Raw genomic sequence first — 23,896 nt, forward strand, 5'->3', positions numbered from 1 at the left:
GTGTGTCCCTGACCCACCTCCTGGGAGATATCTTGTCGAGGGGCCAGCTGCTGGCTGATGGCAGCGAGGGACGCCTGGTCCACCTCCCGCAGGCATCTGTTCAGGACCTCAATGGCCTCATCACACTCCCGTTGTCCTGGAGCTTTGTCCCTGTGTGACAGATGAATCAGCCAAGTGCTGGCAGCTGCTACACCACCCCTTCACCCTCAGCTTGGCTGGTGCTGGTGAGGGGCAAGACTGCTCTCCTGGCATGATAGTGCCTGGGCACATCAGTGTCTGTCCCCATCAACCTACATGAGAATTGGAGGAGCAGCTTCCAGGAAGGACAAGAGGGATAGCATCTTCCATCCCATCCCTTACCTGTCTGCAACAACTGTGTCCAAGGAGATGATGAGCCAAAACATCCCCAGGAATGCTCACTCAGAGCAGGGGTATGTGCCAGAAGGGACAGAGCCACAGCCACAGAAACAGGACTCTGCTCACCTCATGTTGGTGATCAGCTTCTTGATGGAGTCTGAGACTGTACGTGAGTGGCCAGCGAGCACTGACCACTGCGGCGGGTCCTTGGGGTTGACAGCCAGAGAGCGGGCAGTCTGGATGAGGCCAGCAGAGCTCTCCAGCATGGTCTTGGCTGAAATGACAATAGGCTCCATGGCTCTACGCCCCTGCACAGGGAGACAACAGGCTGGTGAGGTAAGGGACTGTGCATGGGAAGTTGCTCCCCCTCCCATGAACCTTACCCTGGAGCAGCCCCTTGAAGCCCAAGGCTTGCTGCCACCTCCCCATCACACCCCCTCAGTGCATGCTCCCCAGGCACAGCTCCTCTCCACCCCACAGCAGACCCTGCTACAGCCAGGCTCCATCCTCCCTGTCCCAGCAGCATCCCACCTCTGGGCTGATCTGGGCAGGAACAGTGGCGAACTCCGGGTTGGAGGCAAAGGCTGTCAGGTTATCCACAGCCTCTATGAGAGGGGCGGTGGCAGCACGGCACCGCTCCCGGTTCTCCTCGTTGAAGTCGCCATCCAGGGCCTGGTGTGGAGAGACCAGAGCAGTTACCCAGCCCCCACCATGCCCCAAATCCCATCAGTACCACATTGCCTCAGAAAGGACACCACACCTTGATGGTCTTCACCAGGTTGGCTGTGCTGTTGGCCACCTCCTTGGCCGACTGGACAAACTGGCGCTTGGCCACAGGGTTGGCGGTGCGGGAGGATGCCAGACGGCATGTGTTGCACAGAGCTGAGGTGTGTTTTGCTACAATGGTGGCTGCTGACAGCACCTGCAGGGGAAAGCCGAGTAAGGCAGGATCCACCATGACCCCCTATCCCTACAGATCTCCCTTCCCACCCATGCTCTGTAGGGCACCAGTGACCACAGGCATCTCTCTTGGGACCCAAGAAGGATCACAAAGATCCTGCATGCCCACAGAGTCCCCCCATCTGGACTGTGACCATTGCACCAAAGCTGCCAGCTGGTTCCCAGTGCAGCTGGTGAGTCCTGATGAAACACTAGCCATCATCTTTGCTAGCTGGTGGGATGCAGCATTTCCAACCAGCCTCATACTCCTTTTGATGCAAGTAAATGACTGTAATGGAGCCCCACACCACACTCACCTGGGACTGGGTACAGGCAGGGTCCACCAGGTTCTGGCAGGCCATCTGGATGGCCTGGTTAGCTCTGGCAAACTGAGTGGGGTCCACCAAGCCCTGCTGTCCAGCCTGGCTGTTGGGGTCTGAGACACCCACAAGGTAGGCAGCCTAGGAGCACGGGAGAGGTGGTGAGAGAGAGCTTGCACACCGCAGGGTGGCTCAGAGAGGGCACGGGCTGCTGAGGAGTCTGGCAGCACTGTCCCACTGATTTGGAAGGGCAGGGGTGGGATGCATATGACAACTCTGGCCCTGGGCTAAGGCTCAGGGCTGGGACTGTGTCTCACCTGGGCAGCTGCCTCTGTCAGCCCACAGAGAGCTTTGGAGGCGGCACTGATGGAGTCTCCAAACTCTGGCAGTTTGCTGTTCTTGGCGTTCTGGGAGATGCCCGCCATGGACTCTCCCAGCACCTGCAGGACACACGATGCACTGATTATGGAGACCATCTCTGGCTCCTGCAGTGCTCCCAGGATCAGAGCTCACTGTGCTTCATCAGTAGGGGAGGAACCACCTTTCCCTTTGTTCCCACATCCTTCCCAAGGATATCTCTGTCCTTCCCCAAACCTCCATTCAGGGCTTACCTTGGAGTTCTCCATGACGCTGTCAAGGCAGTTGAAGTAGGACATGTCGTTGACAGTCTGGGTGGGGTTCTCCAACAGTTCCTTCACCGTCTGCAGGGACACAGGTGTCACATCCAGAGGAAAGTTCTGCATCCTCCACTTGCACCTCCCCTTCATTCCCCCTTGTTCCTTGCAGTAGGGTGCAGCTCCCCCCACACACAGCATTTCAACCTCTCCAGTGCCTTGTCAATATGTGGCTTCTTACCTCCAGCTCCCGCAGGGCATTGTCACATTCCTTCTGGCCTGGGGCCTGCTGGGTGCACATGGTGATCAGCTGGTTAATGCTGTCAGTCACAGCCCTGCCAGGGACATGGGAGAAAGATCCACAGATGAATGCCTGCCCCACCACCCAGCGCCACTGCTATGGCCAGCCACTCTCAGGGAGCAGTTCATCTTACCGTGCTGCAGCTGCCAGCTGATTCTTGAGGTTGGGGGCAGCAGGGTCAGCAGAGAGAGCCTTTGCAGCCAGCAGCAGCTTGCTGGAGGACATGGAAATGCTCTTCAAGTTTGACACCACCTGTGCTCGGTCTTCCTTATTCTGCAAAAAGCCAGTAAGAGTTATCTGCAGCAACTTTTTAAAGCCCACACCCACCCTGAGTCTTCTCTGGTGATTTTCAAGCTGATCTGGTTCCCTTCATCCAACTTGTCTGCGAACAGCAAGGATACAACAGCAATTTTTGCTGAACTAACCCAAGCCACCTTCTCTCTGCTGTTGCAGTTTTGCACAGCTCCAGTCCCCATTTCCCTGGCTGCATTGGCCGCAGCCACCCTAACCACTACTGCCTGACCACCCTGCCTTTGGTCAGCCACCTTCTCAGATATCCCCAACCTCGCACTGCACTCAGGATGTCCCAAGAGGTATTTGCTCTCACCGGGGACTGGCTGGCCATCTCCACTCCTGCCTGCAGGAACTCATTGAAGTCGTGCCCAAATTTGCCAGAGGACTTGGCCAGGTCTTGAGGGGTGCCACGCGACGCCTGCACCAGCTCATTGGCGGACTGGTTGAGCCCTGCCGCGGCCTGGTTCAGCTGGCTCTGTGCCTCCTGGAAGCTCTTGGTGCTGGGAGGGAACTGGAAGGAAAGAGAGGGGTTAGGAGAGGCAGAGAAGTGAGAGGAGATGGAGGATGGAAGTCAGGCACATGCTTGGGGACATGCTAGTGGAACCCAATGCTGCTGGACTAGCTTGCATCTCCAGAAGACTTCCCCCTTCCCCTCCCGCCCCAGCTCAGCTCACCGAATCCGAGAGCAGCCTCTTGCTGGCCTCTCCCACCATGCGGATGGCAGCATCCACGTCCCGCTGCCCTGGCAGGCAGTTAACGCAGCGGTTCAGGGCCTGTGACACTGCTTTGGCCACCTACAGAGAAGCAAAGAGCGGTCACCACCTCCCAGCCAGCCTCACACTCTTCCCACAGCCTGACAGGGCACACTGGGGTACCCACTGTCCCAACCTGGGCCAGGCGCTGCTGGCTCTCTGGGTCACCAGGCTTGGCCACTGCTTTCCGCGCCTCCTCGATGAGGTTGTTGGCTTTGTCCATGACGTCGCTGGCGCACTCCAGCATGGCACTTTGTGCCTGCGGGTCGGAGGTGTTGGCTGCCACACCACGGGCAGCCTGGCTGAGCGAGCGCAGGGCCTGGGCCACTTCCCGGGCAGCAATTCCTGGGGGTATGGAGAGGTCAGTGCCTGACAGCTTAGTGCCCCTTCCCCCAGCCCTGTTGTGGAGGCCAGTACCTGTGTAGTTCTCATTGCCCTGGGCCACCTCTCCCAAGAGGTGAGCAATGGCGGAGCTGACAGCTTTGGTGCTGTTACCCAGGTCCTGGGCACACTTCTCCATCTGCAAGTGGATGAGTGGGACATGTTGGTGAGCTGCACCTTTTAGCAACTCCACTGCCCCAGAGTCCACCCTGAGCCACCCTTCTCTGCACCCTTACCGTCTCTCCTGGCAGAGGCTTGAGCTTGCCATCACGGGCAGCTGCCTTGGCTTCCTGCAAGTCCCTCTCCAGGCTCTGCACCAGACCCAGCGCAGAGTCTATCTCCAGGGGTCCGCACGCCTCCTGAGCCTGTGGTGGGGAAGAAGGGAAGATGAGTGGGTGACCGCTGAGCCCACCTGTCTCTGGCTGTGGCAGAGAGCGCAGCCTGCCACCAGGCTGTCCCCACCGTTCCCTGCTGCCCTGCACAGGTGGTGTCTCATTGCAGGATGGGACTCAGCCTCTCACCTTCTGGGCAGCTGTGCGGAGCTCAGCCAGAGCTGCAGCCAAGTTCTTGGCACATTGGCTGAGCTGCATGGCAGAGGCTTGGTCCGTTATGGTGGGGACGGTGGCCTTGGCTGCAGCTACCATCTTCCCACCAGGCTGTAGGGCCAGAACAAAAAGCAGTGAGAAGAGTACAAACATGCAGTGTCTCAGCTGCCTGTGTGCAGATCTCCCAATGTCTTAAAAGGGACAGGCATGGTAGGAAAGCTGCAATGCCAGAGCTGTAATGGGAGGTGGCTCTGGGCAGTATGAGTACCTGCAGGAAGTTCTGGCTGGCAGCAATGAGAGCCAGCTGGGCACTGGGGCTGTCCGGCTGGGACTGGCTTCCTCGCACACCTTGCACCAGCATTGGGATCTGCTCTGCCACCACCTGCCAGAGAAAAGGGTCACTGGAGAGGATCCATCAGAAGGACATGGATTCAACCCAGGACCAGTGATCAAAAGATCAGCTCCTAAGGGATGTGAGTGAGGGCCCCAAGATCCAGTCTGACCACTGTGGCTGAGCAGGAAGCACCAGCATTGCTGATGGGAGATGAGACAGGGAGAGGGAACACTGGAGATGCCAGGATCAGGCCCAGGCCCTTACCTTGCAGCTCTGCACCAGCTGCTGCTGAGCGGCAGGGTTCTTGTTGGAGGAGGAGGCGTGCTGCGCGGCGGCGATGGTCTGAGTGGCCGAGGCGGCAGCCTGCTTGGCTGCGTGCTGGCACAGGGAGGCACAGGTTTAACACTGGCAGTCTGTATCAAGCCCCCCTGCCATTACCAGGGCCCAGATCCCCCAAACAAGTTCTCCTGCGCCTACTCCTGTGGCACCTCAGCATCCTCAGTGCCCTCAATGCCCAGCACCCCAAAGCAACACAGTGCACACAAGGGAAGGGAGATCTCTCTGTGATGCACAATGGACACTGGACTTGAAAAGGACTTTATCCCTCTGCAAGGTGGAGGTATATGGGGGTTCCCTGTCAGGTCTTGCTCACTGCCGGTGCTTGCTTGCCCTCTGCAGATCCTTGCCCAGCATCTCACCTCCAGCTTGTGCACGAGCTTCTTCTTGATGGCATTCTGGGCTGCGGCATTGGTTGCCATGCGGAGCCCTTCTGCTGCCTCACGCAGCCGCTGCTGCTGCTCCTCGCTGTCTGGGTGGGCTGCAGCTCCCTGGAGAAAGCAGAAAACCCATCACAGCTTTCAGGGACCATGGAGTCCCTTTTCCTCCTGAAGCAGCACCTCCACTCTGGCCTGATGCCAGGGAGTCCCCCACAAGGCAGTCTGGTTTACAGTGCTCGGGAGATGCTCAAAGTCTCTCCAGAAGAGTCCAGCAGCAGGAGAGGTAACAGCTCCTCTGCTACCACCCACAGCTCCCTGAAGCTCCTCCACAGGAGAAGCCCCATGCTACTGCACAGGTCCCTGGCTCAGTGCAAGACCTTGCTCTGGGAACTGCTGCTCAACCACGGGCTGATCATCCCCTCCCCAGCACTGAGCCAATAGCACTGGACAGGGCTGGGGCCAAAGCCAGCATCCATCCTTCCCCACACACTGACCTTTGCAGCTTCCACCATCTTGGCAGTGGCATCAGCCAGGATCTTGGCTGCACTCAGAAGCTTGCGTGAATTCTCCAGGTCTGTCTCTCCCTCAGCATCGGCTTTGATGGCATTGACAAGGTCGGAGGTGGCCTGTGCCAGAATACGAGCCTGACGCACCATTTCCCCTGGAACAGAATGGAAGTGTGGCCTGTTGGCAAGTCCCAAGGGCTCTCTGATACCTTGCTATGCATTGTGCTCTGCCCTGGGTGCCTCAGTCTCACCTGCATCGCCCATGGAGCTGAATATATTCTCAGTGACATTGAGGATGGTGTCAGTGGCTTGGTCGTAGCGCCCGATGGGCTGCCCACCCAAGGCATGCTGCTTGATGTGCTGCAGCAGGTCATTCAGGGCCTGGGTGACAGCTGTGGCTGCCACCCCCACCTGCTTCAGGAGCTGGTCATCACTGGTGGCTGCCTTGGAGGCCTCCACACAGCCCTCAGCTGATTTGGCCACCAACTTGCCAGCCTCGATCAGCTGCTCCTGGCAAACTGGTGAGCTGATTGTGGGAGCGACAACCTGGAAGGGAGGAGAAAGGCTGTGCAGTGAGCATGGTTATGCTCCTTGAAGGAGCTATCCCAAACTTCTGCTCCTCCAAAGAGGATCCTCATTGTTTGGGCACAGTGGCAGGGACTTGGCAGCCCACACTTCCTGTGCCAGATTTCCAATGTCCTGCCTTAGGACGTGTGGTCCTGGCACACCTAGGGTCCTGCCACAAAGCTGCCTCCCAGCCAGGTGAAACTCACAGCCACACTGAGGCAAGGGTTAATTTTGCTGCTTACCTTGGTGCAGGCCACCAGCTGGGAGGTGGAGAGGGCGCACTGGGTGGCCGCTGCGATCACCTGTGTCTGCAGCGCAGCATCCTCTGTTTTCTGAGCCACGTTCTTGGCTTTGAGCACCAGCGCAGCGGCAGCATTGGCCACTGCCTTCGCCAGCTGCATAAGCATGTCCTGGGAGGGGACAGAAAAGGTCAACAAGGCAGCCATGGCAGTGGGAGCAGCCACAGCCATCTGCAGGGCTCTTGTGAAATATTCAGATGGGAAATGTGAGCCCTCGGGGGCCTTTCAGCCACTCTGTCCAAGCACCAGCAGCACTGAATACCTGGAAAGGCTAGCAACACCTTGACCCCATCTCCACTGTCTGCTGTTGCTGGCTGTGAGGCTGTAGCCTGGCCTTGAGCTGCAGCCTGCACTGCCACAAACACCACCTGCAGCAGCTCAGGCAATGCTCAGCATCACCCCACTACCCCACTCCCCAGGCAACCACCCATCCCCAATTGCTCCACAGAGAGAACCTGCTGCAAGGCACTGCTGGTACTGCCTGGATTTGATCGGGTTTGCAAACATTTGAACAGAGAGAAAAAATGACAAACCCTTCCATCCAAACAGCAGGCACAAGCCAGCCATGGCACACCCACACCATGGGCAGCTGCCAGCAAGAGGCAAGTGGGAGATGCTCCCATGCTGGTCACCCGTACTGCAGACATGACAGCTATTTTTATTTTCAATTCTGACTTGTTGGTTGACAAGCTAGAATACATCTCCGCTGTTATTCCCGAGGCTAAAACACAGGTATGACAGGGCAACCAGCCTCGTCTCTCCTCAGTGGCAGGTGCACAACAGGCGCCAGCAGGCAAGAGGCAGGGACCAGCACATGGCAAACTGCTTTCCTGCAGGGCACCAGACATGACAGCATTCTGCAGCCTTCAGGATTAGCCCCCGTGGCACACTGCTGGTGCAAACTGGCAGCACCAGCACTGAACAGCAAAAACCCTGGTAGGCAGGGCAGGGCTCTCTGTCTGCTGCAGCTGCCAACCTCCTGCTGTGTGTGTGCTCACAGTGAGCAGCCCTGCACCCCATGACAGGTAAGCCCCCAGCCACCAAACCAGAAGGTCACAGCATCCTCTCACCTCCTGCAAGCCAAGACTACTCCCACTGCAATCCACCACCTTTTGTGACAGGATGAAAGACCAGAGAGTGCATGCATCCAATTCCAGAGTCCCCATACCACGGCATCTGAGCCCATGGAAGGAAGTACATACACTCGGGTCTGACAGCTGTGAGGCAGAACATCCTGCTGCTCAACTGCAAATTGTCTTCCAGGTCCTAAATCTGACCTTTGGGGATATTCTGTCCTGGCACTGCTGCATGGCCCAATATGGCTTCCTGCCCTGGTCCTAGCTTTTCTATTCCCCTTGGATATCTGTCAAGGCCTCTCTACTCAGTTGAAGCTGTGTGGCTGCCATGAACAGAAACCCCTTCTTTCTGGAGTATTTTGGTCTATACTATATCTGGATTGTACTCCCCAGCACAGTGTGCTACCTCCTTTGTGCTGGAAGGAACAGTCATAGGAAAGCGAGCCAGTTGGCAGTTAGCTCATCTAAAAAAAAAATGCCACACAAGGCTCCACCCATACAGGGTCTCTAACGGGTACAGGCAGACAGCTCCCACAGGCAGGGAGCAGCAGGCAGGAGCTGAGGTGGCTGCAAGAGATGACCCCCAGAGCAGCACTTGCCCCAGCAGCAACCCGAGTGCATGGACTTCTGAGAGCCAACCACCAGAAAAGTAGAATTTTGCAAGAGCCCTTCTCCAAAGATTTCAGATGATAGTTCCCAGAGGAGCCCCCTTCACGCTGGAGACGGCAAGGACCAACAAGCCATGCCTACAGCCCTGTTTTACCGTCTTTGGTTCAGAGGCAGGCTGGATCCAAGGACACCGGTTTTCTGGGATCTACATGGAATCCACAAGATAAGAGGTGCTATATCACTCTAGAGACAAAGATGGGCAATGGCCTGTCTCCTCCCTCACAAAGTCACCACTGGGTAGTGGCCAATGTTCAGCCCAAAGCCCTCCTGTGAGGTCCTGTGCAAAGGCTGATGGTTTTAGGGAGTGGGTGTCCCTGGTTGCTGCTGGGTATGCTCACCTGGAACCGGGGGTCAGTGTCACTCTCCCCAATCTGCTGCAGCAGCTCCCCGCTGGTCTGCCCTACCAGGCCAGCAGCCTGCAGGAGATTCTGGCGAGGCTGCAAGGAACAAGGCAAAATCAACACCAGGCTCGTGAACAAGCCTTAAAACCTCACTCAGTGGCTCTCCTTTGGCTTCCCCATTCCTCTCAGTCCCACAGCCACTCCAGCACCCCACCTCAGCGCTGGCAGGCTGTGCTGTCTTTAGCAGGTCTGAGACGGCGCTCGCCAGGTTCTTAGCTGCCTGTAGAAGCTGCCGCCCGTTCCCTCCCTCATCCTCCATCAGCGCAGCCAGCAGCTTCACACCCTTGGACATCTCCGTCAGGTTGGAAGAGATGGTGGTGACGGCACAGCCCACGGCGGTGTAGTCCGTGTCTGCTGGATCCCCTGCACAGGGAAGAGAGGAGTCAGCATGGGACGTGCTCCAAGAGCATCCCCACACCTGTCACTGATGTGGTTTTCCTTTCTGGGAGCAAAAGGAGTCTTTCAGCCAGAAAAGAGGGACCAAGCCTTCTCCTGAACTGGCCTTTCCCTCTACTCCAACCCTCCACATACCTGCAGTGAGGTTGACAACTGAGGCCGTGCCAGCAGTTATGGCATCCACTTGGGAGTGGATCTCATGCTTCGACTCATCCATCTTGTTTTTGCGCCAAGCTTTTGATGCCTGAATGGGAGAACAGGATCAGGAGATGGTGGTAGAGCACACATGCTCACACAGAGAAGTGCAAAGAAGAGGATATGTCGAAAACAGAAGGAAGACCTGCGACCACCCAAATTCTCTAGTCCACCCTGACCAAACAACATGATCAAGTGTCCCCTCCATGTCTGCCCACAGAGTGGGATACAACCCCATCTCTTTTCAGGAGATCCTCCCAGGAGCTGCTCACACTTCTCCTGGGAATGTGGCCAGCTTCACCCAGCCCAGCCTCCAGCAAGGTCCACCCCCAGCACCCCACCTTCACCCAGCACTCACAGCATCCTGCCCAAGAGGTGGCAAGGTCTCAAAGTCATCCAGCGTGGCCTGGGCTGCATGCACAGCCTGCATGCTGGAGTTGATAGTGCCAGTCAGGGCTTGCTGGGCTGAGGTCTGCAACACAGAGACAGACCGAGATAAGATGAAGGCTAGTAATGTAGGATTACAGATTTGGCTCAAATGCTTCCATGCAATGTGCTGTTGATGACACCACTCTAGGTAGGTCTCCACAAAGTGGGGTGCACTTAGCAAAAAGGGAGTCTCCCCTCTGCACCTCCCACTAGGAAATGCCTCATTCCACCATGGTTACAATCAAGTCTCACGGTTAACCAGCTCTCAGGGAGTGGGGAGCAGATGCTGTGGGATCCCACAAGGCTTTCACAGCAAGCTCCCACAGGAGGCTGCATAGGGTAAAAGAAAGCAGCCTCCTTGAGGCCTTTTCCAAGTGCTCCTCCAGCTGCACAGTAGATGGGGGCACCAAAACACAGCACTGGGTTCTGCTGCAAACCACAGTCCTAGTGGGGCTGTCCAGTCACAGCCTGAATGAGAGGCTGCGGTCACTAGCCAGGTGAAAACACTGGGGTGTAGCTCAAGTTTGCAGAGAGGGTGCAGGAGGACACTGGCTCAGCCAGACCAGCAAGCACATGAAGCCAGTGGCACAGAGCCCCTGCTCTTCACAGCAAGGCAATGCTTGGTCATAGACCCAAACAGATTGGTCTACACAAGCCTGACAGCCACCTCTCAGAGTTTGTGCCCTATGGTCAGCACAAGGAGAGCTTACCAGGGGAGGCATGTGCCCTCGGTGCATCTGGCCACTGGTGATTTGCAGCTGAGGCTGTGGCATCGTGCCCACTTGGAAGTTTTCTGGCCCTCCAGCCCCTGTCCGCATGATGGCTGGCAGGGCCACTGAGCCCAGCTCTGCCTTGCCTGCACGGTTGAACTGCTGCTGCAAGACTGTCGACCTGAAATGGAGAGAAATACCAGGTAAAGGGACGCCCACAGTGCTAGCACCAGGCTCTGTGGGAATGGCAGCTCTTCCTCCTTGCTGTGCTGCAAGCTTGGCTGGAGCACAGACTCCATTCAACTTCTCTTTGGCAGCTGCCTTGCTCCTGGAAAACTTACTTCTTTGGAGACACGGAGTCTTCCAGCATGGTGGACTCCTCATCCCCCTCCAGTCCGAAGTGGTCTTTGCTCTTTTTCTGCAAAGGGAAAGAGAAAATGGTACCCCCAAGCCCTGCCCTCCTCCTGCAGCCCAGACACCATACCAGGGTCACAGGATCCCCCTGCCCTGTCTCCAGCTTTCCCAGCAGTACTGTGTGCCAATGGCTGTTTGGAGGCAGCTGGAAGGCACACCCTGTACCCCTCTCTGGAGAGGGGCTATCAGTGCCCTTCTCAGCACAGCCTCACCTTTTTGAGGATGATATCGATGTAGCCAGCAATGAGCTGGGCGATCTGTTCCCCCTCCGTCGTCTGCACTGAGTAGTAACCATCCTGGTAATCTCCAAAATCCTGCAACAGCAGGGCACAGGGTAGCACCGGAGCAGGGCACTGGCAGCCATCCTGAGCCCCTCTGGTATGTACTAAGCACCCAAGCGCCAGCCTTCAAAGCAAGCACTGGGAGACGCACCAGAGGAGGACAAGCCTGTGCTGCCATGGGGCAACAGCAGAGACAGGAACTGGAGTGAGAGCAGCCCCCCACAGTTGCACCAGAGCAGAGGGGGCATGGGGGACCAGTTCTGGTCCCTTACCAGGGTGAAGCTCTTGGGTGAGGCTGCCCAACGCTTGATGTTGGTCAGGCTCCACTCCTGAATCACTTCCTTGGTCTTCTCATCCACGCGCATCACGCACTCCTTGGTGATCCCCAGCAGACGTGGCACCAGCTTGTTCTTCCCCTTCATCTTCTCCTGTGGGCCACAACAGAAGGGCTGCGGGCTATCCCTGGATGGATCCACCGAGGCAGAGACATCTAAAGTCTGCCATAGCTACCAAACACCCACAAGGCCACACCTTCTAGTGGTGACAACTATCACATGCAGCTTAACAATGAGAAAAAGCATGAACCAAGGAGTAGGAAGGCAGTACACAGGGAAATGCAAGAAGGAGACGTGGACAGGGGAGATGCAGAGAAAACTGGAGCAACATAGGTTGAGGGGTAGCAGCTGGAGACATGACAGATGGAGGGATGCTGAAGAAGCAGGATTTTGGTCAGTTTGAAGTGGGACCGGGGGGCTGCTGCTCTACCTTGACCAAGAAGAAGGAGACCCCATAGGTCTTGAGGGAACGGGCAAGCTTCACGTAGCGAACTTTGGCTTCGATCTCACTCATGTTCCCGCAGTTCTTGTGGGCCTGCAACAGCAAAGACAGAACATTGCACCAGCTCCACAGTCCTGCCTCAACACCATTGCACAGCCTTTCCGGGCTCTCCCCACCCCACCAGCATTCCCTGCCCCAGCTCTGATCTCTGGGACCTCAGGAGCTGCCTTGTCTGCCCAGCTCCTGCTCCTGTTTCTCACCCACCAGACTGCTGTGTGCTGCCTCCTCAGACAGGAGTGCCTCAACCTTTAGTGAGGAGGAACAAGAAGCCCAGATCTCAACCTCCCCACTGCACATACCATGAAGATCTTGCGTTCTCCTTTCTGCTTGATGTACTCCTTGGGCAGGAAATCCTTGAGCCTGCCAAGAGACAGCCAAGTGAGTTGTTAGCAGCAGAGTGCAAAGCCAGTGTCTGTCCTTGACTATGAACAGGCCCAACCCAAAGCCTCAGACAAACCCCTGCCAGGGCACAAACTGGGAGTTTTTGGAAGCAGAAAGAATGTGGGAGAGATTGCCGCAGCTATGAAAGCTGTCCTTGGGAGTTGCCCTAGCTGAATGTGGGGTAAAGGTGCTGAGAATGCAGCCCTTTGTGCGGCATCGAGGCAGGCCAGAGGGTGGGCTGGGGCCACCCCCACAGCAGCTGACTGCATGTCCCTACAGGGCTGTCAGAAGGAGCAGGATGGAGGGCTGGCACCCCTCACAGCTGGTGTGGATCCCCATACTTGGGCACTGTGCTGTAGGGAGGACAGGGGTTGCACCAGAGGCACCGAAATCCCCGGAGCCCCATAAGGCAGTGTGGTGCTGGGTGCTGCCAAGCTGCTCCAGCCACCTCGAGACAAGCCCAGGGGCTTCTCAGGACACTCACTCCAGAAAGCCCGGCTTGTGCTTCTGCTCGTTGTGTGGCCCAAACTGGATCTGGCACTGGTGGCCAGCAAACTCACAGGCTTTGTCAAAGGAGACAGGGTGGGAACCGTTCAGGATGTCGTCACGAGCCTACGTGGGAATAGAAGACACTGCAGTGGGCTGGGCAGCCACGCGGCCCTGCCACTGCTCTCCTCCACATCAAGCACAACATGTTTAACAGACTTAAAAGAAGTGGCCCTGAAAAACAGGAGTATGTAGGACCAGGCTGTCCCCTACAGGCAGCAAGCCTGGGAGAGGAACCACAGCAGCATTTCAGGATGGTTCCTACCAGACAGAGTTGGCACAGGATTCCCACGGAGGATAGGGCTGGAATTGCCAGTCTTGGCTCTTACCCAGGACATAACCGAGTACCCCCCTGTCATGGCTCCTGACAAAACCTTCAGCTATCAGCCTTGTCAGCGGCTGGCAGGAGGCAGTGGAGCCAGGTGGCTCTGGGAAGCTGTACCTGCACGTAGAGCAGGTTGAGCTGCACAGGATCTCTCGAGTCCACGTTCTGGTCAGAGTAGAAGAACTTGCGCCGCAGCAGCAGCGTTTCATTGTCATCGATGCCTTGCTCACGCAGGGTCCGGCCATGGTCCAGCCAGTTCACTGCAGACAATGCCAGGGTGTGAACAGGAACAGGCACCGAGGCACAACTGACCCTCGCCCTGGGGCTGCTCATGTCAAGTGAGAAAGATATGCCCACCTGGCGCATCCCAGCTATCACCCATCTGTCCTGGGCCCCCAGGCAGCAGACATTCCAGGGAGTGTGGGCACATGTTCCCTCATCACAGTCCTCTCCATGCCCTCTTCCCCTCACAGGGGTCCTTGCTCCCCTCCCCAAGGCCCTCACAACAGGCTGACCCCATTCCCAGCACATTCAGGCACTTACACTCATCATCTGTGTGCAACTTCTGCTTGAGCTTCTCCATTTTCTTCTCATCTCGCAGCAAGGTCTTGTCCTTCTTGAGGGTGCCAGTAACCTCTTCCTTTTTCTCTTCCATGATCTCCCGTACAAGTGAGTACTCATCATAGTTGGTGATGCCTGCAGGAGAGCAGAGAACCAAACTCAGCAGCACTGTTCTGCCAAACAAAGAGCATGGAGCAACGCAGGGGTGCAGAGCAGCATCCCCTCCCCTCACACACCCCTCAGACACCCGTGCTGCCAGGCCATCTGCCACAGAGCTGCTGCTGCTCCCCCAGAAGCCTGTCAGATTCTGCCATTCTCTCCCCACCACCCTTCTCCCCTGTTGCTGTCCTCTCCTCACCAATCCGGGCACATATTGTCATGAGCATGTCCGTGACAGTTTTGGAGTCATCCACCATCACCGTTTTCACTGTCCCATCCAGCATGCGGATCTTCAGGGGCCGCTGCTTCTTCTTGTACTCCATGGTATCCTGTGGGCACAGTGGAGCACAGCTCCCAGCAGTGGCACCAGTGCAGGGTGCAGCCACATCCCACCGCCAGTCCAACAGCTCCCCCTTGCCCAGTGCAATTGTGGGGGTGACAGGACGTGCTGCAGGACACAATGCAAGGCAGCAGGGCAGGCACCCACACCACCTCCATGCTGCAAACACATCCAACCACAGAGCAAAGGATGCAGCTGGAAAGATGTGGGATGGACACTTACCCCATTGCGAAGCATGTAGTAGTCCAGAGCCTTCCCAGCCTCCAGCCAGATCCCTTTCTTTGGGTCTTCATCCGAGAGGAAGAGCCCAAAATCATTGGCTGAAAAACATGTAAAGTCTCTGCCAGGGTAGTCCTGGTAGAGCAGCACAGGGCTGCTCTGTGCCCAGGGATATGCACCGGGTGCAGCCCAGTGCATGAAGCACAGCAGCCCTGCAAACACTGGAGCCTAAACCTAATGAGTGGGCAACAAAGCTGGCACGCAAGCTCTGAGGTTTTACCACAGTTATCTACAGAAAAAATCATCTGCAGCATCCCTACGCAACATTGAACTTGGAACTGACAGACACAACAGAAGGAAGAGCTTGCAGTTGTGGCTGACAGCTCTCTGAAATCTTCAGTGCAATGCGTAGTAATAGTGAAAATAAGGTAATAAAATGGTGGGGATCACCATGAAGGGTGCTGGGAACTGGCCTATAAAATCTAGGCATTCCACTTTTTGAGTATTCTCTGGTGGTAGGGTGTCTGCATCTCCCCAGGACACAGTACAGTTTGAAAAGATACAGAGAGGCAGCTTAAATGATGGAACCTTGGTGTGAGGACTAGAGGGCCTGGGACTCCTCTTTTCGCAGAATGAGAGGCTGAAGGAGGATGGGCTCAAGGTTTACAAGGTCTCAGAGGTGGTGAGTAAATATTGCTCACCAAATCCTGCTCCCTCAGGGTGGGGTATCTGGTGAAAAGGCTGCTGCTGGAGCCTGGGCAGTGGCTCCTCAGCTGGGACCCACAGGGATAGGCCCATTTTCATGTAGCAAGAGGCAAGGACCACGCCTGGCTTTGCCCTGCAAAGGTCCTTCTCCACCTCTGTAACAATCCTGCGCCGCAGGCTGTCTTGGTTGGCTATGTTTATAACTCGTCATCTTGTTGGCAGCTCTCTTTGGGGAGGGACAAATTCCTGAGCCGCCCTGCGCCTGCCTGGCTAACACTGCCGTTAGGATCCTACTAAACAGGGAGCAGAAAAATCATGAAAGCTTGCCATTTTATTTTTGAAGTTAAAAAAAAAAAAACCAACAAAAAACCAAACTGTTTTCAGAGCAAATTCCAAGAGGATAAATCCACAGCACTGAAAACTGAGTAGCTTGCCCCAGATCCACGGGTTGGGTGGGGATAGGCACTTCCTGAGACAGAGCAAGAGCAGAGCTGGAAACTTACACTGAAGCTCCCCCAGCCCAAAGGTGACAAAAACACAGGGCAGCTCAAAAAAGGAGCCCGAGTGCCCGTGTGTAAGGACAGCAAAGAAAAGTAAAAGCTGCAAGGAACACATAGGAAAAGAAAAGCTGTGAGCAACTGAAAAGGAACGCAGGAATAAGAAGTTCCCTTTAAGGCCTTCCCCTTGCTGCTTTTTTTATAAACAGGCTGGCTCACACCCAGGAGCAGGAAATGCAATGCTCCATCCAACACCACTATAGCCCTGCATATCCAAAGACATCCAGTCCCTCGCTGAAGCTGAAAGCCATGGTCTGCTGGACTGCTGACCAGCCGGGCACGGCGCGAGAAGGCATTTCCTTTCAACCTTAAGGAATGTGCTGCTCCCAGATGTCGCTGCACTCCCCCTCCTCTTCCCACGACTCTTGACCTCCGCTTTGCTGTCTCTCCTCTGTGGCACAGCCGCTTTTGGGGGTTGCAGGGACTCAGGAGAGCCCCTGAGACAGCGTCCCAGAGCTCCAACCCCCCATCCATGATGGGGACAGGCCACATCCGCGTGGGCGTGAGTCACATCATGAGCTCATGAGCCATAGGATAAATTGTGAGCCCAGCAGCAGCAAGAAAATACTGGAGCTAAGGCAGCCTAGAAAGGTAATGGAGCACCAGCATGGGTCTGGCAGAGAGCTGCCAGTGAGGACAGACCCAGTGGAGATTATATATATCCCAAGAAAGGAAAAATTAACTCAAATGGTTTACTAATGTTTACTACGACCCCTGCAACTGTTTAAACTCACATAGACCTGGCTAGTGATGATGAATGCAAGTAGGACAGAGGAGCAGAAACAGAAAGGGCAGTGGACTCAAATTGCTTAATGAGTATTTCACTTCCAAATGTGGTTTCCTAACTTCCAAACCCCCAAACATTCTTCTGGGGTGATGAGGAGGGAGTCTGAGAAGCTCAGACCCTCACCTCAACTGGACAAGAGGACTTGGACCTTGGTCCCCCCACCCCACCACTTTCTCTGGGAAAGTGCCAGAGAGACACAGACAGAAAAGAAAAGGGAGACCAGTGAAATACCAGGAGCTAAGCCAAGGCAGCCCTGGCACAGCAGCCAGTCCCACCATGGACTTACACTGTCCTATCTGTGCCTCTGGCACCCGCTCACGGATCATCCGGCAGGCATCATACACCATGGTGGAGGGCTCAAACTGCATCGTCTTCACCACATTGCCGATGCTGATCTTCAGCGAGAGGGCAACCATGGTGGCGGCTGGGCTGTCCCCACTCCTGCGTCACCTGCTAGAGGAGACAGATGGGTGAGCTCTTTCTTCTGACCCCACCGGTGCGCACGGTCCTCCTTCCTCCTCCAGCAGCACCTGAAAGCTGGGACTCAGCTTCCAATGGCAAGCAAGGGCTGCATTCTGTGCTGGTGAGCCTGTGAGAGGTCCTGGGACCTCAGAGCAGCACCGGGACCCTTACCTCCTTGTCCTAAGGCCCCAAAGACAATTTTACTTGCCTGTGCGAGTGACAGCAGCTGGTACCCAACAGAGATACTGCAGAGAGGAAATGAGCATGAGGGAGCACACTAGATAAGCTGTGAGAGCATGATGGAAGAGGTTATAATTAAACCCGTCATGACACAGAAGCCACAAGAGGAAAACCAAGCTTTGACCCAGAGCTGGCACGGCCCTGCCCCAGCTATCGGGACCCCTCATGTCACCAGCAGACGGTGCTGAGCTGGCAGCCTGAGCACAGAGGGACGGAAAAGCCTGAAGCTGCACAGGGAGGCAAGATAAGGGCACCAGGCATTGAATTCACACATTAAATACAATTACTTGGGGAAAGCACCACTCACACCCAAGGAGTGCTCATGAGATATGGGTCTATGGCAGCAGATACTGCACCAACCCAGGGCACAGGATGATGCACAGGAGGGCAAGGGACCACCTGTGGCAGGTCTCACTGCATGGACATACAAGGGCCACACCATGCCATCTGAAAAAGGACTCAAGCTGGGTCCAGTTTGAAGGATCAGCATCGCAGAATAGAATCACAGAATCATCAGGGTTGGAAGATCACCCAGTCTGACCACCCACGTAGCACTACCACAGTAACCCCTAAATCACTAGATCGTATCGCCCAGCAGCAGATCAAGATGCCTCTTAAACACCTCCAGGTATGGTGACTCCACCACCTCCCTGGGCAATCTATGCCAACGCCTGATCACCTTAACAGGGAAAAATTTTTTTCTAATACCTAACCTGAACCTCCCCTGTCTCAATTTAAGGCCATTTCCTCTTGTCCTCTCACGGTAGGCATGGCATCACGGTAGGCCCCCATCTCACTACAACCTCCTTTCAGGTAGTTGCAGAGTTCAGGCTTAAAGGATTGCATAGAGCACCTTCAGAGCAAGTGCCCCTCAACAGGGCTCCAAAACACCAACTTTAATAACACCTAATCAGAACTGCAACGTTTGTATTGCAGAATAAAAGCTGAAAGAAGTAACAAAAGTAAAAAGAGGTTGTACATAAGTGCCCCGCTTGCCTGATGCAGCTTGTAAGAGTCCTTCCTTTTGGGTAAACCCAAACAAAGCAACAGCTTTGTGCAACAGCTTTCAGTGTTTTCCCAGGTTGCCAAACGCCTCAGGGTCCCTACACCGAGTCCTTTGCTCCTGCCCCACTGCTCCATGCCCTTCTCAGCATTCCCTATCGCTGCCTGGCCCCAACCCAATGCTCTCCAGCAGTGACATGCCTTTTCCTCTCCCTGAGAGCCTGCTCATGTGAAGGGAGTTCCCTGTTCTGCTGACCCAGGCTGCCTTGTCCTTAAACTCCAGTGATGGGAGGATACAAGAGCACTGGTGGGATGCACATGTGCTTATTCTCTTCTAGACTGACTTGCTCCTACCAGGCTTCCTATTATGGCTGCCAGGGAAAGCTGATCTTGCATCCTCAGCCTGACCTGAGAAGGTTCTTGGTTAAAATGTGCTGGCAGCCTTCCTCGCACTGCAGCAGCACATGGTGAGTCTGTGCATCCCTGCCTGGCGCGGCCAGCTCTGGTCCCCCTGGGAGGGGGTACACCAGTGCAGGCTGTTCCCAAACACAGACCTGAGCAGCCTAGGGGCAGGATCTGGGTCAGTTTTGTCCAGGAGCAAGTCAGAGGGCAGGGGCCCTGCTTCTGCAGAGCCAGAAAGCCATGCTGGTGGTGCAGGGTGGGAGGCAGGGACCAAGGAGCGTGCCGCCTCCGCCAGCACATGGAGCGGCTCCAGCTCTGCATTCCTGAGCCGTTCTGCAATGTTTCTGCAGAGGCCCGTGGCCCCCACTGTCTCTGCTGCTGAGGAATGAAATGCACTTCAGCTCCGGAGCGAGGAAGCCCATCGGCAGAGGTAAGGAGGTGGCAGAGGCACCCGCTGCCATCTATCTGGAAGCACCAGCAAAGCTGTGGAGCTGAACGAATGAGGAGCACTCTGCCATGGAAAGGGTTTTCCAAGTATTTTATATGTAGGGCAGGCTGCTGCGGTCACCAGGCCAACTTCTCTACATCTAAAAATATTCTCAAGTTGAGCATAAAGCTGCTTTCCATCCCTCTGCAGGAAAAGGAGAACATGCCACTGACAGGACAAGGTCAGAGACCATGGAGCAAGGGGAGTGGAGGATGTCAGACAGTAGAGAGGAAGTGAGAGGAGCCAGGACATCTGCCACCATTTCTGCATCCTCTTCTTGCCCTCACAAAGCCACCCAAAACCAGGCACTGAACCAGAGGCACCCCTCAACACACCCTTCACAGGGGTCGCTATGCTTCCCAAGATCCCACAAGAAGATGACTGCTCAAGCCTTCCCACTCCCAAACACTTAGAAAAATGACAGAGCTCAGCAGGGAAGATGCTGATGACATCAAGGAGGACCTCAAGGAAAAGGGAGATGGTTCACTTCAACTGCCATATTCCATGAAAAAAGTCCAGGCTCCAGCAGCTGAACTTTGCTGACAGCAGGGTCTAGAGCAGAAATGCCCTCTGCTGCAAAACTGCGCCTCCTCAAATCGGAGTGAAGTTTATTAGCAGAACACGAGGTTTGCAATTCTGTTGCCTGGTGCGAGGGCACCAATGCAGGGCTCAGCTCCTACAGACCCTTCCCCCCAGGAACCATGTGGAGAGGAAAAAGGTGGACTAGATGCAACAGATGAGACAGCTTGGGAGCCTGGCAGTGCAAACCAGAAAAAGGAAAAGGACAGTGAAACTCAAGCTGTCCCCCTAGAAAGAAAAAAAAAAACCAAAAAACCCAAACAAACGAAGTCTCGATGAACACACACCAAATTTTTGCTGGCTCACTTCCAGAGAAAGCAAACCTATTCTCAGTCAAACCTATTCTCAATCACGTTGTCGGTATGCAAAGTCAGATAAGGCACTGGAGCAGCCGGATTAACACACTTCTGCATTTTATAGCAAGCTGTGTGCAACCCTTTTTGAACCATGGGCATGTTTCTGAGCCAATCCCAAGATGATGAGGGGGCAGGGGGTAACCTTGATGGGGTCCCACCACTTCCCCCAGGAGCTGTTGTGGCTTCCTCCATCTCAGCTCATGTAAGGTGAGCTAAACAGAGATGGTGGTGGAGGCCTCCACGTTGTGCCTGAGGGCAGGGACAGTGCAGGCAGGGCTGCAGGCAGACAGCACCGTGTGGCCCAAGGAACCACCATGTCATTGCCGGGGACAACTGACAGTGAGTCTTCAGTCAGGTGATGTAACTGCTATATTTGTGTCAGACGAGTTCACTGCTGCAATAACGGTTACAGGGGAGGGCTTGTGTCTTAAAAGACAAAAAAACCCCACCAAAATTCAACTGAGGACAGCTGGAACACTTGTGGCAAGTTTCCAGAACAAGCTGCAAATCTTCAGATGCAACAGTTTTGCCATTTTTATTATGCTCTCTCTTAAGGGATACTCTGAAAGAGGTTTGGTAGTAGGATTTGGTTTTTTCCTTTTTTTTTTATGGCAATACCAAACTTCACCTGGGAAAGGCCCCACTGCAGACCAGGAGGTGGCTGCAGGAAGTTTAATCAGCTGCAAACTGCCCGAGTGCTGGGGTTTTCCACAGGCACGGCCCAGTCAGTACAGCCACTAGCACAGCCAGGAAGATACCAGGCCACCAAAATGTGACGCCTGCAGCAGTGGCTTGGCTGGCATGTCAGCATCTGCACTCCAGCACCATCAACTGGGAGAAAAATTAAGCTGGTGAGAAGCCAGACTAGGCTCTGGCTGGGTTCTCCTGCATTCTCCAGTATGGGACCAGTATACGCAGCCACAGCAGGCACTGAGGCCGACGTGGCTCAGCCCTGCACCAATGGGAAGGCTGAGCCAGCAGCCCCAGCTGGTTTAGTGTCACACGCTGCCGAGCCCAGTTCCTCTTTCCCAGCTGCATGTCCACGTCGGATGGGAGGACAGTTTCTTCCAGCTGAGGCTGAGCTTGCTCCTGGGGAGCATGAGTGGCTGTCAAGGACAGACACAGCACTGCTGTGACCGCTCAGCTATTACCCATGGCTAGGACAGTAGCATCCTCTCACCCCTGCAGGGAGGGCAGCCTTGCTCTGCGTGGGAAGTGGGTAGGGGCCAGGCAGCTGGGCTGGAGGATCACAGCCGCAGCCTGTGCAGTTCACACACACTGAGCTGAAGCAGCTCCGGCCATTAACTGCCCACATTTTGCACATAACCCACATCCTGTCTGCTCCTGCTCAGCATCCCCTGACCTCCAAAGGTATGGAGCACAAATCATGGCACCTCCAGACTGCCCATGATGAAGGCAGGCATGGGGGCAAGCGAGACTCCAGCCGCAATCCCTCCTGCGTCCTTAGCAAGCTGGCCCTCTGGCACAGGACCCCAAAAGCAGGGGTTGAGGTGTGGTGGATGCTCTCATGACCTCTGGAGAGCACTGGGTGCCCTGATCCAGGCACCCACACTTTCCACAACAAGCAACTTGCCCAGCACCGTGCTGCTGGACAGGCAGAAAGGTGAAAGAAAGAAGAGAGCATGGCTGTGCTTTGGGGTCATTTCATCCAGCAGCCAGCAAAGCTCAGTTCTGAACAGAAGGGTGCCCCACAGGACCCTCCTCCCTTTTCCTCACCCTTCCCAGTCCACCCTTCCCCAAATCTGCTGGGATGTGTCACTTTGGGAAGCACCAAATGCCTGCCACTGCCATTCAGCAAGCAAGCTGAGTGTTTGACTGATGCTCCCCATGCATCATCACAAGCTCATTTAGCACCTGGGGGGGTTCCCCCATGGCCTGGGGGGAGGCAGGTGGTCTGGACCCTTTACTGGGCAACTCGCAGGTTTTGGCAAAACTAGAGATCCCAAAAATATGTGCCCTCCCCCTCTCAGCAGCGAGGCTCGGGGAGAGAAAGCAGTAAACAATTATTGCTACCAAATATGGGTCGAACAGCCAGCGATGAAGCCACGGCAGAAGCATGTAGACATCCTGCCGGCAGATTCAAAGGGATGGGGAGCTTGCAGGGGCTCGAGCAGGATCCGGCAGGGAACAGGCAGAGAATGGGGTAGGGTTTCCCCGTGCTTAGTTAGTTGCTTCGGCCGGGACATGGTGGGACCCAGGCCTTCCCCGATGGGGGCCAGTCCCGCCTTGCATGGGAACCACCCCAGCGCCCCATCCCGGGGGCCCATGGCCACCTGTCTGTCCTGGTGGGAACTGCTGCGGTGACCTCCCTGGCTTCGGTGTGGCCATGGGAAGCGTGTCCCCTCGCGTCCCCACCCAAAACCACGCAGCAGCACACAGACACCCCTGCCACTAGCTCTTCCCCACGCCTCGGCAGGGTGGACGGCGTGCCGGGCGAAAAGCTGCGCCTGGCCTGCCTCAAAGGTTGCCCCACGGGCCGGTGGCCACAGCCAGGCTTGTCCAGCTCGGTCGCCAGGGCCCCCCAGGGTGGGGATGCTGGCCCGGGCCTGGCCAGGGCAAACTCCAGGCCCAGGCCCGGTGGGGCAGGGCAAGGGCAGGGCCGGGGATAACGTGGCCGGAGATAGCGTGGCCGCGCCAGCCCGTGCTGCCCCGGAGCCTCCGGTGGGCGTCGGTGCGCGGGTGCCGCCCGCCCCGGGGGCGATCTGGGCACGCCCCAGAGTCTGAGTGAACCCGTAAGCCCCCGGGTCACCGCGGACAAGCTCTGCCTGGAGCAGGGAAGCCCCGGTAACTAGGAAGCTGCTCCCTCCCTGCCTCCCCGCCATTTACCGGGCGGGGTACGGGGCAGGGTCCTCGGGACATCCGTTTCCGGCAGCCCCCCGAGAGCCAGGACGCCACAGGTCCCCAGGACCCCACTCCGAGGCCCCCCCTCCCCGGTTACCGGGACACCATGTGTCCTCCGTCCCCTGTCCCCGTACCTTTGCGCGGGCAGGAGCAGCGCGGCGGCCCCGCGACGCTGAGGGGAGCTGAGCGGGCGGCACCGCCCGCTTCCCGCCCCCCGCCGCGCATGCGCCGGGGCATGGCGCGCCGCCGGGTGACACGGCACGGCCCCGCACGGTGCCCCGGGGCTGCGCTCCGCCCGGACGCCGAGCCGCAGGCATCCCGCTCCCGCGGACAGCGCTGCTCCGTACCCGCGCGGCCCGGCCCGACGCCCCGGGGCTGGGAGGCGCCTCCGCGCCCGGGTACCGGGGCCGTGCTCCGCCCGCTGCTCACACGGCACCCCGGGCACCCGCCCGACCCGGGACACCTCCGAGGCCCCGCATGACCCCGGGCCCACCGCCCTCCCCTCAAGCCGTCTCTTCCATCCCCTCCTCTCCCTCCCTTCCCCGGCCGCCCGCGCTCCCGCCGCCAGCGCGCGCTCCCGCCGCCGACGCGCT

General features: G+C 56.6%; 1 protein-coding gene across 3 annotated transcripts in view; it reads right to left on the minus strand.

The window, feature by feature from the left end:
- The window catches only part of TLN1 (talin 1), a 35,018-nt gene extending 11,493 nt beyond the window's left edge, over nt 1-23,525 (minus strand). Inside the window, exons 1-39 of one of the 3 annotated variants that reach the window (XM_039566959.1) lie at nt 23,438-23,525; nt 17,200-17,363; nt 14,868-14,965; nt 14,505-14,634; nt 14,129-14,281; nt 13,703-13,845; nt 13,199-13,326; nt 12,633-12,693; nt 12,262-12,366; nt 11,769-11,924; nt 11,428-11,529; nt 11,143-11,219; nt 10,802-10,982; nt 10,021-10,134; nt 9,603-9,711; nt 9,226-9,434; nt 9,009-9,107; nt 8,765-8,815; nt 6,869-7,036; nt 6,311-6,605; nt 6,048-6,214; nt 5,536-5,664; nt 5,102-5,215; nt 4,772-4,885; nt 4,480-4,614; nt 4,195-4,323; nt 3,995-4,097; nt 3,714-3,922; nt 3,500-3,619; nt 3,139-3,336; nt 2,665-2,804; nt 2,472-2,565; nt 2,228-2,317; nt 1,934-2,056; nt 1,614-1,757; nt 1,118-1,279; nt 889-1,029; nt 484-665; nt 18-150 (exon numbers count right to left, since the gene is read on the minus strand). In XM_039566959.1, coding sequence (XP_039422893.1) covers nt 18-150; nt 484-665; nt 889-1,029; nt 1,118-1,279; nt 1,614-1,757; nt 1,934-2,056; nt 2,228-2,317; nt 2,472-2,565; nt 2,665-2,804; nt 3,139-3,336; nt 3,500-3,619; nt 3,714-3,922; nt 3,995-4,097; nt 4,195-4,323; nt 4,480-4,614; nt 4,772-4,885; nt 5,102-5,215; nt 5,536-5,664; nt 6,048-6,214; nt 6,311-6,605; nt 6,869-7,036; nt 8,765-8,815; nt 9,009-9,107; nt 9,226-9,434; nt 9,603-9,711; nt 10,021-10,134; nt 10,802-10,982; nt 11,143-11,219; nt 11,428-11,529; nt 11,769-11,924; nt 12,262-12,366; nt 12,633-12,693; nt 13,199-13,326; nt 13,703-13,845; nt 14,129-14,281; nt 14,505-14,634; nt 14,868-14,965; nt 17,200-17,329 — 5,136 coding nt within the window. In that variant the 5' untranslated portion in view covers nt 17,330-17,363; nt 23,438-23,525. Of the gene's footprint in view, nt 1-17; nt 151-483; nt 666-888; nt 1,030-1,117; nt 1,280-1,613; nt 1,758-1,933; nt 2,057-2,227; nt 2,318-2,471; nt 2,566-2,664; nt 2,805-3,138; nt 3,337-3,499; nt 3,620-3,713; nt 3,923-3,994; nt 4,098-4,194; nt 4,324-4,479; nt 4,615-4,771; nt 4,886-5,101; nt 5,216-5,535; nt 5,665-6,047; nt 6,215-6,310; nt 6,606-6,868; nt 7,037-8,764; nt 8,816-9,008; nt 9,108-9,225; nt 9,435-9,602; nt 9,712-10,020; nt 10,135-10,801; nt 10,983-11,142; nt 11,220-11,427; nt 11,530-11,768; nt 11,925-12,261; nt 12,367-12,632; nt 12,694-13,198; nt 13,327-13,702; nt 13,846-14,128; nt 14,282-14,504; nt 14,635-14,867; nt 14,966-17,199; nt 17,367-23,437 lie in introns of all 3 variants that reach the window. The other 2 variants (XM_039566958.1, XM_039566960.1) reach the window with 2 other exon arrangements.
- Between the last annotated feature and the right edge of the window lie 371 nt (nt 23,526-23,896).

Source organism: Corvus cornix, chromosome Z (genome assembly GCF_000738735.6).
Source record: "Corvus cornix cornix isolate S_Up_H32 chromosome Z, ASM73873v5, whole genome shotgun sequence".
Classification (NCBI taxonomy): Eukaryota; Metazoa; Chordata; class Aves; order Passeriformes; family Corvidae; genus Corvus; species Corvus cornix.